Source organism: Neophocaena asiaeorientalis, unplaced genomic scaffold (genome assembly GCF_003031525.2).
Source record: "Neophocaena asiaeorientalis asiaeorientalis breed wild unplaced genomic scaffold, Neophocaena_asiaeorientalis_V1.1 scaffold585, whole genome shotgun sequence".
In the NCBI taxonomy this organism is placed as follows: domain Eukaryota; kingdom Metazoa; phylum Chordata; class Mammalia; order Artiodactyla; family Phocoenidae; genus Neophocaena; species Neophocaena asiaeorientalis.
The window spans coordinates 134,938-150,555 of NW_020174571.1; the positions used below are offsets into that span (position 1 = coordinate 134,938).

General features: G+C 51.2%; 1 protein-coding gene and 1 pseudogene across 1 annotated transcript; both read right to left on the reverse strand.

Annotated features, from left to right (window-relative positions):
- Positions 1 to 425: 425 nt before the first annotated feature.
- LOC112408405 (uncharacterized) lies at positions 426 to 10,283 on the reverse strand. Its single transcript, XM_024757997.1, has 6 exons — positions 10,161 to 10,283; positions 7,416 to 7,517; positions 4,475 to 4,509; positions 3,722 to 3,824; positions 2,047 to 2,157; positions 426 to 1,534 (listed from the first exon to the last, which is right to left on the reverse strand). The coding sequence occupies exons 1-6, from the start codon at positions 10,281 to 10,283 to the stop codon at positions 1,253 to 1,255; spliced, it is 756 nt and encodes a 251-aa protein (XP_024613765.1). The 3' UTR covers positions 426 to 1,252.
- A 3,320-nt stretch (positions 10,284 to 13,603) lies between these two features.
- LOC112408406 (serine/arginine-rich splicing factor 3 pseudogene) overlaps positions 13,604 to 15,618 on the reverse strand; it is a 3,098-nt pseudogene continuing 1,083 nt past the window's right edge.

Below are 15,618 nucleotides of genomic sequence, written 5' to 3' on the forward strand. Positions count from 1 at the left end.
CCCAAAAAACACACCCCAAGAAACTTCCTGAAAGTCTCTCCTTGTCTCAGAATCAGCTTTTCAGGAAACATGATGTGCAACAAACAGTATGGACAGTGTCCCATGAGAGCTTATTTGTGATGCCTGGGGGTCTGGAGTTGGAAAGGGCTTCCCTTAGGAAGTGGCAGCTAAACTGAGGGCAAATTCATTGTTTTTTCCTTCCTTCCTACCTTCCTTCCTTCCTTCTTCCCTCCTTCCTTTCTTCCCTCCTTCTTTCCTTCAGAGGGATGACACAGATGTTTTACACAGTATATCCTTTTAAAACTTTTGCATTTGAACCCTGAACTTATTCATAACACGAATGAATATTTTAAGCAGGGTATTAGGGCTCAAATTATTAATATCATAGAACCATTATAGTGATAACTTGGATTGGAAACAATTTATTAGGAAAAAATATGGAAGCTTTTTTAATAACAATTTTGATAAATAAAAAAGTTGAGAAATCAGAGTGTATAGAGAGAATATTGGTTATTTGGGAAATTGTATCATAAAATCGATGGGCTGCACAAATTCTTCCATTTATCTGAAGAAAAGAGTGTTAAGTCAGTTTGGGCTGTTGTCACAAAGTTCCATAAATGGGGCAGGGTGGGGGCTTATAAACAACAAAAATGTATTTCTCAGTCCTGGAGGCTGGAAGTCTGAGATCTAGGTGCCGGGATCATCGCCTTCTGGTGAGGACTCTCTTCTGGGTTGCAGACTGTCCACTTTTCATTGCGTACTCACAGGGCAGAGAGCAGAGAGAAAAATCCAGCTCTCTCATGATTCTCACAAGGCTAAGAATCTCATCACGAGGGCTCCATCCCGATGACCTCATCAAATCCTAATCACCTCCCAAAAGACCCACCTTCTAATACCTTCACATTGGAGGTAGGGTGTCAACATGTGAATGCTGGGGGGACCCAAATATTCAGCCTTTAACAAGTACTAATGGGGAAATGAGAGCTTCTCTTGAGGATGTTAAGGGCTGCTACAAAGATCAACGGTACATGTGTTTCCAGAGAGAACTACAATATAGAATAAGTTCTATAAGGCGTTCACAGAATAGATTCTTCTTTCTTCCCCAAAACAGTCCTTGGGATCCAGGGACCCATTTCTGGAAATTCATTCGTGCTCAAGGAAATCCATCCTCTCATTAAAAAAAAATCTTACGGAGCTACATGAATGACACAAAGGACTTTTCCCAGCTCTAAGATTCTGTGTGTAAAACCTGTTAGCCTAAATTTATTTCCAAAAGATAGACCCTCCGCGGGGTCTGCTCCTGCGGGGAAGGTGGGACCCCCGCTTGTGCCCCGGCCCCCAGGTGTGGCTTTCTCAAGTTTGGGGTGAAGCCCCCAACCCCCTTGGGCTCTACCTCGGGGCGGTGGGCTCGGGGGAAGGCGCACGGTCTCTGGGGTTTCTCAGCAGGAGAATCCAGGGCTGCTGCGGCGCAGGAACCCAGAGGCCCTGGGTGGGGCGCAGACTTGCCAGGCCTGGGTGTCCCTGCTGCGCACAGCTGCTGAGAACAAGGTCCGCAATGAATTTCTGCCTGGCAAACGGGGACTGTTGGCGGCTCCATCCTCCCCTTCCGTTGGCACAGTCCCATCGCAGCCCTCCCTTCCAACAGGCAAAGCCCGTGACCTGCGGCCGGACGGCTCCACACCCTCACGCCCCGGTGCTCACCCCACGCCGGGAACAGGCACAACCCCTTGGCTGGCCTCTCCGGACGGCTCGAGCGGGACGGCTTCTTCGGCGCACCCGTCACCCACCCCGAGCCCAAGGGCCAGCAGGGAGGTCTGAGGGACCCTCGGGCACGGGCGGGACGGAGGCACGGGCTTCGCGGCTGGGCCGGCCCTCCTCGCTGCCTCCTGCCTCTGCGCCCCGGCTCGGGGTGCGCTTCCCGTGGCCCCGTCTCGTTCCCACCCCCGTCGCGCCTCTTGCCCCCCCGGGCCGCGGGCTCCACACGGAGCAGCAGGGCGTCGTGAGGGTGCGGGATGGCGCCGCCCTAGGGTCTTCCCTGACACCTACCGGCTGTTCCGACCACATCCCGGACAGGCACCTGCAGATCAGTGGAGCAGAGTCGGCCCGGGTCTCCTCCCCCCTGACGAGGGGCCGACTGGCACCGCGCACGAAGCGGCTCTGGCGGAAGGGAGACCAAGGGGGAGGGTCGGTGGGGAGCCTGACTCGCTGTCACTTCCGACGGGACGCTGAGTCCTCAGGGCTGGGGGCTGACCCGCCTGAGCACTCCCACAAGGGGGTGGTTAGGAAGGAGGGACCCTGTTCCTGGGGCCCAGGGCGCTCCCGGGTCAGGAGGAGTCGCCAAGTGTGTCAGGTGCCGTGGACAGCTGAAGCATGTTTCGCCCAAAGGTAAGTTCCAGCGCATCGCAGAGAGCAGAGGAAATACACACACGGTGGTGAAAACTCCCTGTTGCTAAGGGTTGAAATGAACCAATAATTCCTCCTGTTTCTCAGGGTGTTCCGTTTCGCTGTTAATGAAATGTATTTCCAAGGAATGCAGGCATGTGGCTGAGAAGACCAGCAGTGCCTGGGGGTCACAGCGAGACCCTCCCATCTCGCCCCCTCGGCCATCCTGTGCTCTGGGAGCAGAGTTCTCAGCTACAAGTGAAACATAGTAGCTTCCATATCCGGATTCTAAGATCTTCTAAAGCCCTTTAAAGGCCCCCTTCTCTGAGTGGTGCTTGACCTGCTGGGTGTTTGGGGCAGGAGGGTAGGCTGGGTGGAGAGTCTGAGCGCCATGCCGAGGGAAGGGCTTTGGAGGCCTGTGTGAGCCTGAGACCGGGGGCCCAGTGCCCATGGCCGAGGGGAGGCTAGCGCTGACTCCAGCCATGCCAAGCCAGACGTCGCCCTCCTTCCCAACAACCCAGCAAAGCCTGTCGCTCGCATTCCTGGCTGTGCTGTTTACATTTGCCCTCTGAGAAGGCCAGCCTGGCAGAGCTCTGTTCCTGCCCTCTGGGCTGCTGGGAACTGAGTACCTAGCCTGGGTGCTGGAGGGGAGGAGCCATAGATGGTGGAGGCCCAGTGCCCGCCCAGGGTGCTGCCCCTCTGCTGAGTTGAAACTTCTAATCAATGTCTTAATAAAACCAAAAGGGACATGATACTGTTCTGCCACCTGTGCCCGACCAATGTTAGCCCTTTGTCATATGGGGCAGTGCTGTCTAATGGTAAAGCTTCCACTATCAGATCCCCAATCCCTTCTCCTACCCCCTCCCATGGGGGTTCAGTGGGTACATCTGTATTTCATAGAAACTGAAACTCTGATTTTACAAAGGAGCTGGAGGTCTGGAGAAAGAACTGGTCTGATCTCAGTTAAGAATGCAACTTTATACCTGGACGATACTAGAGCACTTTAGCACCTCATGTGTTTGAAAATGAGATCTTCACAAAGACCTCATGGGCAGGAGACAGGCAGGAGAGGGGACAGACTGAAGCTCTGTGACTGACTGATCAAGTAGCAGAGGTCCAGCTGACTTCCAGGCCTACCGCTGATTTACTATCACCAGAGCCACAAAACACACCTTCCACATAGAGAACCAGCAGAAAAATGAGTTTGAAGAGCATTTTAGCTAAATCCAAGGTCATTCTGATCATTAGTGAAAGTCATTCTGTTCCTACATGCTGCCCACACCCTGACCCCCCTTCCTAAAACCAAATGGGTTCCGAGATTAAGGTGGAAGTGACAAACCTGGAGGTGACCAGGCTTTACTTTATCATCTCTTTCTTCTTCTTCCACGTGTGTTCCTGGTCTTACTCTTCCCGGTTCTTCTGCAGGGAGCGGTCCAGCAACTCTGTCAAGCAAAATCACACACCCTAAGGATGACTTTCATAGACTCCTCCCATACAGGCAGTTTTCAAAAGGTCTTCCTTCCTACCCACCCCCTCCCCCCCAAAAAATCAATCTTCATCTCAGAAGCCCTGAAAGGCACATATTACCTCAACATTTAATATTTAATACAACCTTTAGATCTAGTTCTGATAACTGCCAGTTGCCCCCAATTCACTCTTTGTAAGACAATTCTACCTGAATCACAAGGTTAATAACCTGACTGCAAACCCAGCATCCTTAAGCTATCTATGGTCACGCTGACACTATAAAGTTCTTCTTTTTTTTTTTTTTGGTTTTTTTGTGTGTGTGTGTGTGTGTGTGTGTGTGTTTGCGGTACCCGGGCCTCTCACTGCCGTGGCCTCTCCCGCTGCGGAGCACAGGCTCCGGACGCGCAGGCCCAGTGGCCATGGCTCACGGGCCTAGCCGCTCCGGGGCATGTGGGATCTTCCCGGACCAGGGCACGAACCCGTGTCCCCTGCATCGGCAGGCGGACTCTCAACCACTGCGCCACCGGGGAAGCCCTAAAGTTCTTCTTTTTAAAAGACTTCAGGAAAGTAATTTCAGTCATCAAGATTACATATTGCACAGAACAAAAAGGTTTATTATTCTTACTGTTCTCTGGATGTAACTCTACGTGTCTTTTCCTCCTATGTGAAGAGAAGGGAAAAAGAGAAAAACAATCTTTCAAAAGAAGATCAAAACCAAAAGCATGAGTCAAAGTATTAAATAAATACATTTGATGTGGTTAAAAACAGGGGTTGGGGGTAATCTCGGTTTGGGGGAGATCTGGGCAACCTTCAGTCTGGTGTTGATGTCCCACCAACCTCAAAACAAAGAGAGACCCAGGAGCTGGTCCGGCACATGTCTGTGCACTAGAGGTTATCTAGTGATGCTACGTAAGTCAAAGATCCACCTCATGTCAGGAATTTGTTAATACTAGAAAAAAAAACAAAGTAGTAATTTGGGATTCACATCAGGAAGTGATGATGACAACCTAGACTGGACACCAGCTCTTCTCTGATGAATACCTTAGTACACTACTTCCCTAAGTTCACAACACTTGCCGTCTCCAGGATATCTGTATTTATGTATTTAAGAGGGATAAAAATATTGTGATGAAACCGATCTATGTCTTGTCTGAGGTGGAGGTTACGAGAATGCATGCGTCCATACACGTGACCATACATTCACAGTGAATAAAGTCTGTAGATTATGCCAATGTCCATTTTCTGGTTTTGCTATAACAGTTACGTGCGACGTCACCATTGGAGAAAGTTGGGTAAACTACACAGGACCCCTCTGTACTATATTATATGGAGTTAATCTGTATGTGTATATATAAAATTCTGCCTCCAGACTGCCTTTAGACTTGAGCTACAACATCAACTCTTCCCTGGGTCTGCCTCTCTTGGCCTGTCCTGCATATTTCAGACTTGCCAGCCTGAAGTTGTGTGACTCAGCTGCTTAAATTAATCTCATATACACAGACATCACTGGGTCTGTTTCTCTGTAGAACCCTACGATAGATTTTATACTAATACACTACAGTAATATATACATACAAATAATCTGAAACAGTACAGAAGAAACTGATACGTGCTCGCCTCTCGCAGGAAGGACAGGACAGAGAGCGGGAAGCACCACCCCTATGTATCAAACAGCCTTTTGTGCTGCTGCCAGCCCGGCCGCCCCAGGTCCAAGCAGATATAATGGCGTGTGGCCCAGGCAGTGGCTGCACAGCTAAGGATTTTAAGGCACAATGCAGTGAGATGCCAGGGCCACGGTCACACACGTGGAACATTCTAAAGCCAAGAGGGTCTTAGGATTCTGCACATGGGCCCCTGAGGGCACTCTGGAGGCCGTCGCAGACCCTCAGGTCCCACGTGAGGAGACAGCCCACTAGAACACAGCAGGCGGCCCTCCTCCCAGATCTCACCCGCGTCAGCCTCCCAGGCACCCGGCCTCCTCTGCACAGCACAGGGCAGGCAGGCTCACAGAGGGAATAGTGGCCCAAACCCAAAGGTCACACCAAACCCCACGGGAGAAGAGTAAAGCAAGGTGATGAGGGGAGAGGGGAGGGGTGAACTATGTTTCACGGCTACTAAGGATAAACCAATTATTACATTTTTTAAAATGCGCTGGCCAGGGCCAGCCAACCCGTACAGGACAAGTGCAGTAAGAGGGGCGGGGAGGCAAGGGAAATGTATCAGCTGGAGTTCTCCCCACTTTCAGTTTCCCTCCCCTGGGCTGTCTCCCCGCCCTGCCCACTGCTCAGGCCGCCAACCCCGGCCACCCGGAGTTACCCAACCGGAAAAGCCAGAGCCGGGCTCAGCCGCGCCTCCTGGCACAGGAAGAGCAAAAATAGAAAGCGCCAGTGCCCAGTGGCGGGCTGGAAACCCTCGGACCTCAGATAACTGCGGATAACCGGGGTCCAGCACCAACTTAGGCACCCGGGCGGTCCCAGCTTTCCGACTCCGCCCCCGGCCGTGACAGTTTCCACAAACGGACACACACGGAGCCCGCGAGGAGGGCGGGTCGCGCGGGCTTCCCTGCTGGGTCCCCTGGAGGCCAGTCCCCCCCGCAAGCCGAGCGCACGGAAGGGCGCCCCAAAGGCGCCAGCACAAGGCGCCCGCTGCGCTTTCCCTCCAGAAGGTGGGCTGCGGGGCCCAAGCGTAAACCCTGAGTCAAGGAACACGCGCACCACGCCGCCACGGGGGACGAGAGGCCGGGCGCCCACCTAGCCGGACACCCTGCATTTCTGGAATCACCGGACGCCTGTGTAAATTTCCGTCTGGCGTGTCATTTTCTAAAGGCCACTTAAGATCAGGGGACAGAATGCCTCCTCTCCAAGTGTCCTGCCAGCCCACCCACTCAAGATCAGACGGACAAAACGCCTAACTAAAACAAAACAAAACAAAAACACAAAAAACTGGAGAGTGGGAGGAAAGGGTGTCCTCAAAAATAAAAAAAACTAAGCACGTAGACAGCACTAAGAATAAACTACCAGGAAAAAGAAACCCTACATGGGCTTCCCTGGTGGCGCAGTGGTTGAGAGTCCGCCTGCCCATACATGGGACTCAGGTTCGTGCCCCGGTCCGGGAAGATTCCACATGCCACGGAGCGACTGGGCCAGTGAGCCATGGCCACTGAGTCTGCGCGTCCAGAGCCTGTGCTCCGCATCGGGAGAGGCCACAACAGTGAGAGGCCCGCGTACCGAAAAAAAAAAAGGAACCCTACATGTCAGATCCTAAAGTACGGGCAAGCACGCCGGCAGTCCAGGCCCGGGGTGACCGGGGTCCCCAGCCCTGCAGAGCCAACCGCAGACCGGCTCGGGCGCCCCTCGCGCGGCCGAGATGGGGCCCCAGCCGGCGCCGGCTCCCCTCTGCCCACCCTGCGCGCGGGGGCTGGAAACTGCCGCGGAGAATCACGGCGGAGCGGGAACGGGGGCTCCAAACAGGGTCTGGCGACTCGAGCTCCGTTTCTCGGTGGGCTCAGCACGCGCCGTGGGGGAAGAGGGGCGGGGTTCCGGGAGGAGGAGACCGGCGGCACTCACGTAGACCGGCAGCAGGCACGGGTAGACGGCGGGCTCGGTCCCCAAGAGCGACTCCAGCCTCAGCTTCTCCCGGATGTCTTCGCGCGCGGCCCCCGCACCGCGCTAGTCTGGCGGTTGGCGGAGGGGCGCAGCGCCGCCGGCGGGGGCGGGGCAGACGGGCAGGCGGGAGGCTGAGGGGAGAGGGCCTGGCCTGGGTACGGGCTGAAACAGTCCCGGCGCGCGCAGCCCGCCCCGTGGACTCGCACGCTCTCACGCACGCACGCGCGTCTTCCACTGCCCACGGCCACCCCCACCAGCCCGAACTGGGGACCCGGCAAGACCCCTCGGGGCCTGGAGTGGCGGGTTCGACTCCCGCCCTTGACGTACCGTGACACACACCACCACCACCACCAGCACCACCACCACCACCAGCACCACCAGCACCACCAGCACCACCAGCATCATCACCATCACCATACAAGCCTATATATTTGTGTGTATATATTGTATACATGTATGTATGTGTATATATATAGTATACATATTATAAACGTGAACATGCTGTATATATACACACACCCATATATTGATATATGGGTGTGTGTATATATACAGTATATGTACACTGTATGTATGTATACAGTGTATATTTATATATAGGTGTGTATATATGTTGTATACCTGCATGTGTATAGGTATTATATGTATATGTGTATATACTATGTATATATACACACTTGCGTATGTATTTATATGTGTATTTACATATAGGTGTGTATGTGTATACATTGTATATATGTATGTGTATATATTATATATATGATATGTGTATGTATATATACGATGAATTTATATATACAGTACATATATATTTTTATGCTACATGCTTTTATATGTAGGTGTATATGTGTGTCTATATGTATGTATGTGTATGTATTGCATATATTATATGTGTATGTATGTATACTGTATATATACACACCTAAATGTGTATATGTGTGTATATATGTATGATATAGACGTACATAGGTGTGTATATTTCATATGTTATACATATGTGTACATACTGTATATATACAAACTATGCATTTCATATGTGTGTATGTATAGTGTATATGTATGTGTCTATTGTATATATTATGTGTATATGTGTGTATACATACTGTATACAAACTATGCATTTTATATATATGTGTGTATTGTATATACTATATGTGTATATGTCTGTATGCATACTGCATATATACACAGCTGTATATTTTTGTATGCGTGTACGTGTGTGTGTATATACACACACACCCTATGGATTCTATTTGTCTGGAGAACCCTCACTGATACGGACACTTATGACAATTGAGCACCTGCTCTTTGCCAGCCAGGGAGCCAAACGCTTGTCTTTTCTGTGTCTCCCTTAAGTGCCACAAGTCCGGGGAGGGAAGATGATGCCGCTCCTACCAGTTGAGATGCCTCAGGGTCAGAGAGGTGCACAGGGTGGGGGGCTGGAGCCTGGGGGAGCCCAGGTGGAGTTCTAGCAGCAGTATAGCCTAGCAGTCCCACTTCCCCGGGTGCCTCTCACAAAGACACTGAGGGAGAGACGGCGTCTGAAGGAGGGGATGAGGAAGCTTCCGTGGGTCTGCAAGCCCAGACCAAGGCTGACTCGTCAAGGGTGTTAGACGTCAGGACTGTGGTTACCCTGGGGATGGGGTTACACAGACCCATTCCCATTCTGAAAAAGTATCCATTCTGCTCTTGTTTGTATGTTTACCCCCCTCCCCCAAATCTTTTAAAAACAGATTCTCTTGGTTGCTGGGAGCACACACGGGGAAGTTGTGTGTGAGGGGGTGTGATCCAGGGGACAGGGAGGATAAGCCCCCCACTTGTAGGGTCAGGAGTGGCTCAGCTTTGTGAGCTAAGGATGGCCCGCGAGGTCCCAGGGAGAAGGGTCCCTGCTCCGTCCCTGCTCCGTGCACCCCATTCTCAGCCTGAGAAGTCCAGAGCCCCCCCCCACCCACACACACACCAGGGAGGAGAGCCAGTCACCCTGGCTCCCAGGCTCCGGCTCCAAGGCTCCCGGCACTAGGAGCTATTTTCAGCTTTCATGCCTTAGGACACGGCCAGAGCTATTGTCTCCGGAAACTGTCTGTCTCTCGCCTGCCCCGCCATCCCTCCCTCCCTCCTCCGCCTCTTCCCCTCCCGCTCCAGCTGTCCTGCCCTCCACCCTGCATTTCTACACAGGATGGCTCACAGACAGCTGCTCTCCGTGCCCACCCGCCACCATTCGATGGATGTCAAAGCAAGCCCTGGGGACTTCCCTGGAGGTCCAGCGATTAAGACTCCAAGCTTCCACTGCAAGGGGTGCGGGTTCGATCCCTGGTCAGAGAAATAAGATCCCACATGCCGCCCAGCACGGCCAAAGAAATAAATGAATAAAAAATAAAGTTATAGTGATGAAACAGCCCTAGTGGTGCAAGGATGGGACATATGGCTCTATGGTAGAGAATAAAGATCCAGAAACAGATAGATGAGAACTTGATATGACAGAAAGTGGGGAAATTAAGGAGTTTTCAATAAATGGCATTAGGACAATTGCATATCCATATGGGGAAAAGTAAATTAGAAAAAAAGAAAAAAAGCAAGCCCTGGTCAGGTGTGACCTTGGGCCCAGGGCCATTGGCACACGTTGTTGTGTGGGATGTTCTTCCTTAGACTCCTCCCTCCCTCCTGTGTCACTGTCACTTCCTCCAGAACCTTCCTGGACTCCCCTACACAAGCCCGGGGTGTGCCCTCACCCGCCCATCCTGGATCACCAGAATTCGAATCCCGGCCCACCCTTCCCCACCAGGTAAAGAACTGTGCCTGGTCAATAAGACCGTAGAGGTCCTTGGCCATTGCTATTGCAGTTGGAATTGTTACTGTGTTTACACAGGGTGACCAACATCCGCCCCCAGTTTGCCCAGGACCGCTCAGGTTTGAGCGCTGGAACTGTGGGGAAACCCTCATTTCCGGGGAACCCCAGAAGGCTGGTCAGCCTATTTAGGATGGATCTTTCACTTGATATCCCAACCCCCGAGAGCCAGAAAGGGAATCTCCCCCCTCCTTCCATGGTAACCTTCATTCATTCATCCACTCATCCCTTTATTCAAACTCCTTTATTCAGCAAGTACTTATGAAGCATCTACTACATAGCAGACACTCTTCTAGGTGCTGGGGACAGTAAACTGAGAAGGTGTGATTTCTTACATGGGGATGATGTCTCGGAGACCACTGCAGGGCATGGGAGGTGGGAGAGGGAAGGGGCAGTTCTAAATGCAGGCTCTGACGGGATTGGGGCAGACCTTGCCCTAAGCCAGGCTGGTTGCTTCAACACAGCTGTCCTCACCCAGGGCCACCCTGTTCCCGCCTCACCCAGTTCTTCAGTGATGTCTGGGGAAAATCTGTGGTTGTCACAACTGGGGGGGAGGGACCCCTGGAATCAAATGGGTGGGGACAGGGATGCTGCTGAATCCCACACAGTTCCCAGGAGGGGCCCCCAGCTGAGGGTGACCCGCCCCAAATAACCCCAGTGCCGTGGGGGAGACCCTGCACTAATATTATTCAGACCCACTGGTGCCCATAGATTCCTGCACAGGCAGGGACTCTAACCGGGTCACCTCTGTATCCCGAGGTGACCTAGAGTGGGGCAGCGAGGAGGGCTGAGTATCAGGGATGAAATGACAAATCTCTGTGCCCACTCTCCCCGCCGCACCCCAGGGTCGATGGCCTCTATCTCCTCCCTGTGCAGGTAGCTTTTCCCTGAGCCATTTCTTCTTGTCAAAGTCCCTGTCGAAGGTTGGGTTCCCCGAAGATGACGTTGAGAGCAAGGATTGGAGTGTAGGTGGTTGATGCAGAGAACAGATACAGCTGCCATAGGGTCCCACAATTCCACTCCTGGGCATAGATCCGGAGAAAACTCTAATTCAAAAATATACATATACCCCTGGGATTTCCCTGGTGGTCTAGTGGTTAAGACTCTGTGCTTCCAGTGCAAGCAGCATGGGTTCCATCTCTGGCCAGGGAACTAAGATCCCACATGCTGTGTGACAAAAAAATAAAGAAAGAGAGAAAGAAAGAAAGAAAAAGAAAGAAAGAAAGAAAATATACGTGCACCCCAATGTTCATTGCATCACTATTTATAATAGGCAAGATGTGGAAGCTACCTAAATGTCCACTGATGGATGAATGGATAAAGAAGATGTGGTATATATATACAATGGAATATATTCAGCCATAAAAAGAATGAAATAATGCTATTTGAAGCAACGTCGTGGATGGACCTAGAGATTATCATACTAAGTGAAGTAAGTCAGAAGAGAAAGACAAATATATGATCTCACTTATATGTGAAATCTAAAATACGACACAAATGAACTTGTCTACGAAACAAAAACAGACTCACAGACATAGAGAACAGACTTGTGCTTGCCAAGGGGGAGAAAGAGTGAGGGAGGGTTGGATTGGGAGTTTGGGGTTAGCAGATGCAAACTATTAAATATAGGATGGATAAACTACTAGGTCCTACTGTCTAGCACAGGGAACTATATTCAATATCCTGTGATAAGCCAATAATGGAAAAGAAAAAGAGTTTTATTTATAGGTTCCATCCTTAATTGAGCTGGCCCATCCCCTCCCATGGTTCTAAGTGCAGCCCGAGGCTGCAGACTTCCCACCGTGGTCTTCAGCTCCAGAGCAAGCCACCTGCAAACCAGCCGCATCTTCCCAGGGGCTGGCAACTCTCCTTTGCTACTGATTCCAAGACACATGCAGATAGCACAAATGTGACCATGAAAACAAACACAGGCATGTTCAAGTCAGGGAAATAACATTCTTATCTCTGTTTAGTAGTTGCTTAATTTTAGAATAGCTTAAGAGTTACAAAAAAGTTGCAAAGATCTGTACAGAGTGTACAGAGTGCTGTGGACCCCCCGACCCAGTACCCCTATTTCCAACACGTTAGTACGACATACTTATCCAACTAAGGAACCGAGATGGATACGTTATTATTAACTAAAGTCCACACTTTATTAGATTGTCCCTAGCTTTCCCCTAACATCCTTTTTCTGTCCCAGTCTCCTCTGGGCTGTGACATTTCTCAGACGTCCCTGGGTTTTGATACCTTGAAAGTTTTGAGGAGGACTGGTCAGGTATTTTGTCCCTCAATTTGTTTGTCTGTTGGTTTTCTGATGTTTTTCTTATGGTTGGTCTGGAGTTATGGGGTTTGGGGCGGAAGATCCAGACAGAGATAAAAATGTCATTCTCCTCAGCTCACATCATCAAGGATACACACCATCAAGGATACACACATCAAGGATACACACCATCAACGGGACTTGTGACAAACAATTTTACCCTTGATCACCTGGCCAGTAGCGTCTTTTTTTTTTTTTGCTGTGTTGGGTCTTCACTGCTGCACACGGGCTTTCTCTAGTTGCGGCGAGCAGGGGCTCCTCTTTGTTGCGGGCACGTGCTTCTCATTACAGTGGCTTCTTTTGTTTCGGAGCACGGGCTCTAGATCTGCGGGCTTCTGTAGTTGTGGCATGGGGGCTCAGTAGTTGTGGCTCTCAGGATCTAGAGCGCAGGCTCAACAGTTGTGGCCCACGGGCTTAGTTGATCTGCGGCACATGGGAACTTCCTGGACCAGGGCTCGAAACTGTGTCCCCTGCATTGGCAGGTGGATCCTTTTTTTTTCCTTTGTTCCTTTTGGAACCAAAACTTTAATCCCAAGGATTCTCACAAAACGTGTTACAAATGACAGCATGAAAAAATAATTGCCCAGTAACTCAAAGTACAGCTCTACAACATACTCTTAATCTGGCAGGACATTGGTATCTTGATAATCTCAACTTCCAAAAAACATTACAAAGAGCTATGTATTCATGTACAGCAATCACAGAGGGGACTTATGACCTAACTCAAAGGTAAACTAACTTCCTTGAAACTTCTTAGATTCTAAACTCACTGGACAACCTCTTGTCCAGTGTGAAGACTAGTGGAATTCTTAAACCTCTAATCTAGGGTAAGGGTGCGGCTTTCATTTCTACCTGCTGGCTTGTGTTCACAGACACCTTTTATGGACTGCTTGCTTAACTACAGCTGCATACCGTATCTCAGCTACAGAAAGCCTTTTCAATGTTTGCCAGTGTTGTTTCCATAATAATAAACATCACACTTTAGGTGGGCAGGAGTTAGAGTTTTATTATCAGTCTAGGCAAGACCAAAAATTCAAAGCAAATTCAATTCTGCTTAAGAGAACATTGTAAAGAAACAATTCTTCATATTACATGCCTCATATGACCCATTTCAAACCACAGAGAATGACACCTCTTTGTGTCACTGTCCCAAGAGACAAACAAATGTGAACAGCTAAAACATTTAAAAGTGCATCAAGCTTCGGAAGCCTCAAACAAAACTTGAATTTTCTGTACATACTCCTGTCAAATGAAGTTATTTCCTGTGCACCACTCCTCTTGCAAAGTGGTCTGCTATTTCCTTTCATTTGACCTGGATCAGCCAGGAGACCTAGAGAAAGATCGGGACGGCTTGCGATTTCTCTCCTGGGACAGTGATCTCTCTCTTCTCCTATATCTACTAAAGGGACCTGCTCCGGCTGCGGGAGAAGCTTCTCCGTCTTGGAGATCTGTGGTGAGGGGGAGGACTCCTCCTCCGATAATCATCTCGAGGGCGACGACCCCAAGAAGAAGGCAGCCACGATTTCGACGTCTCCTTTCCCCGTTCGACAGGTCCACTCTTACTCGGCAGCCACAGAGTGTTCGCCCGTCTACTTCTCAGACAGCATCCGCTGCATCTCGGGGATCTTCATTTCCAACAAGAGCGAAGCCGGGAGGGTTTTTAGCAACCCACACACTTCGGAGTGGTCCATTAATATCCTAAAGCTCGTTCGAATTCAGTCTTGTTACCACTGTTTCCAAGATTCCTTACATAAACGTTACAGTCCAACAGACAGGAGTCCCGATGCAAGACCCTCCTGGCTCCTGGGTTTCATGGGCCACAGGGTGATCCCGGGCCTCTAGAATCTGGCAGCTGAATCTGCTCGCACAAGCTGTCCTGTGGGGATGCTTTTCCCCCTATGTGTCCAGCCCGGGGCCCTGCTGTCTAGGTCCGACCTCCAGGGTGACAGGGTGAACCCCAGGTCCCTGGAGCAAACACTCAGAGCCCTGGTGACTGGACTCATGGGGCTGGGGCGGCAGCTGGACATGTGTGGCCACCCTGGTGGTGTTTGGCCCCATCTGCAGTTCCAGTTCCAGCTGAGAAAGAGCCTCGCTGTGTTATTTTCTCCTGGTTGTGTAAGGATCCCTGGTGTCATTTGACAGAAATGTAGATGGTGTGTTCTCTCTTTTCTCCCTGCTTCCTCTCGTCCCTCTCACCCTCCCTCTCTCCCTCTTCCCTCTGCCTCTCTCTCTTTCCCTCTCTTCCATCCTTCTCTCCCTCTCCCTCCCTCTCTCCCTGTCCCTGTTTCCCTGTTCCACTCTCCCTCTCCTTCCACCTCCTTCCCTCTCTGGAGAGGGAAGGAGGTGGAAGGAGAGGGAGAGAGAGCAGGAGAGGAAGTGGGGAGAGGGAGAGAGAGGGGGGAGAGGGAGAGAGTGATAGAGGGAGGGAGCGAAAGACGTCTCTCCCTCCCTCCCTCCCTCTCCCTCTCCCACCAACTCTCCCTCTCCCTCACTCCTTCCCAGAGAGGGAGAGATGGAGGGAGAGGCAGAGATAAGGGAGAGGGAGAGATGGAGGGAGAGGGAGAGAGGAAGAGAGAGAGGGACAGAGGAAGAGAGAGAGAGGGAGAGAGGGAGAGGGAAAGTGGTCTCTTCCTCCCTCCCTCTCCCTCTCCTCCGTCTCTCCCTCTCCTTCCCTCGCCCTTTCCCTTCCTCTCTCCCTCTCCCTCCCTCTGTCACTCCCTCTCCCTCCATCCCTCCCTCGCCCTCACTCCCTCCCAGAGAGGGAGAGATGGAGGGAGAGGAAGAGACAAGGGAGAGGGAGAACGGAACAGGGAAACAGGGACAGGGAGAGAGAGAGGGAGAGGGAGACAGGGAGAGGGAGGGAGGGAGGGAGGGAGAGACATCTTTCGCTCCCTCCATCACTCTCTCCCTCTGCACCCTCTCTCTCCCTCTGCCCCCTCCCTCTCCATCTCTCTCTCCCTCTCCCTCCACCTCCTTCCCTCTTCAGAGAGGGAAGGAGG

What these genes read in the sequence shown, in the direction of transcription:
- LOC112408405 (XM_024757997.1), bottom strand. Translation starts at nt 10,283, where the DNA reads ATGGCCAAGGACCTCTACGGTCTTATTGACCAGGCACAGTTCTTTACC. An exon ending in AGAGTTACATCCAGAGAACA is followed by an intron (nt 3,825 to 4,474) that starts GTAAGAATAATA and finishes TTTGCTTGACAG; the next exon opens with AGTTGCTGGACCGCTCCCTG. An exon ending in TAAAGCCTGGTCACCTCCAG is followed by an intron (nt 2,158 to 3,721) that starts GTTTGTCACTTC and finishes CCCTTCCGCCAG; the next exon opens with AGCCGCTTCGTGCGCGGTGC.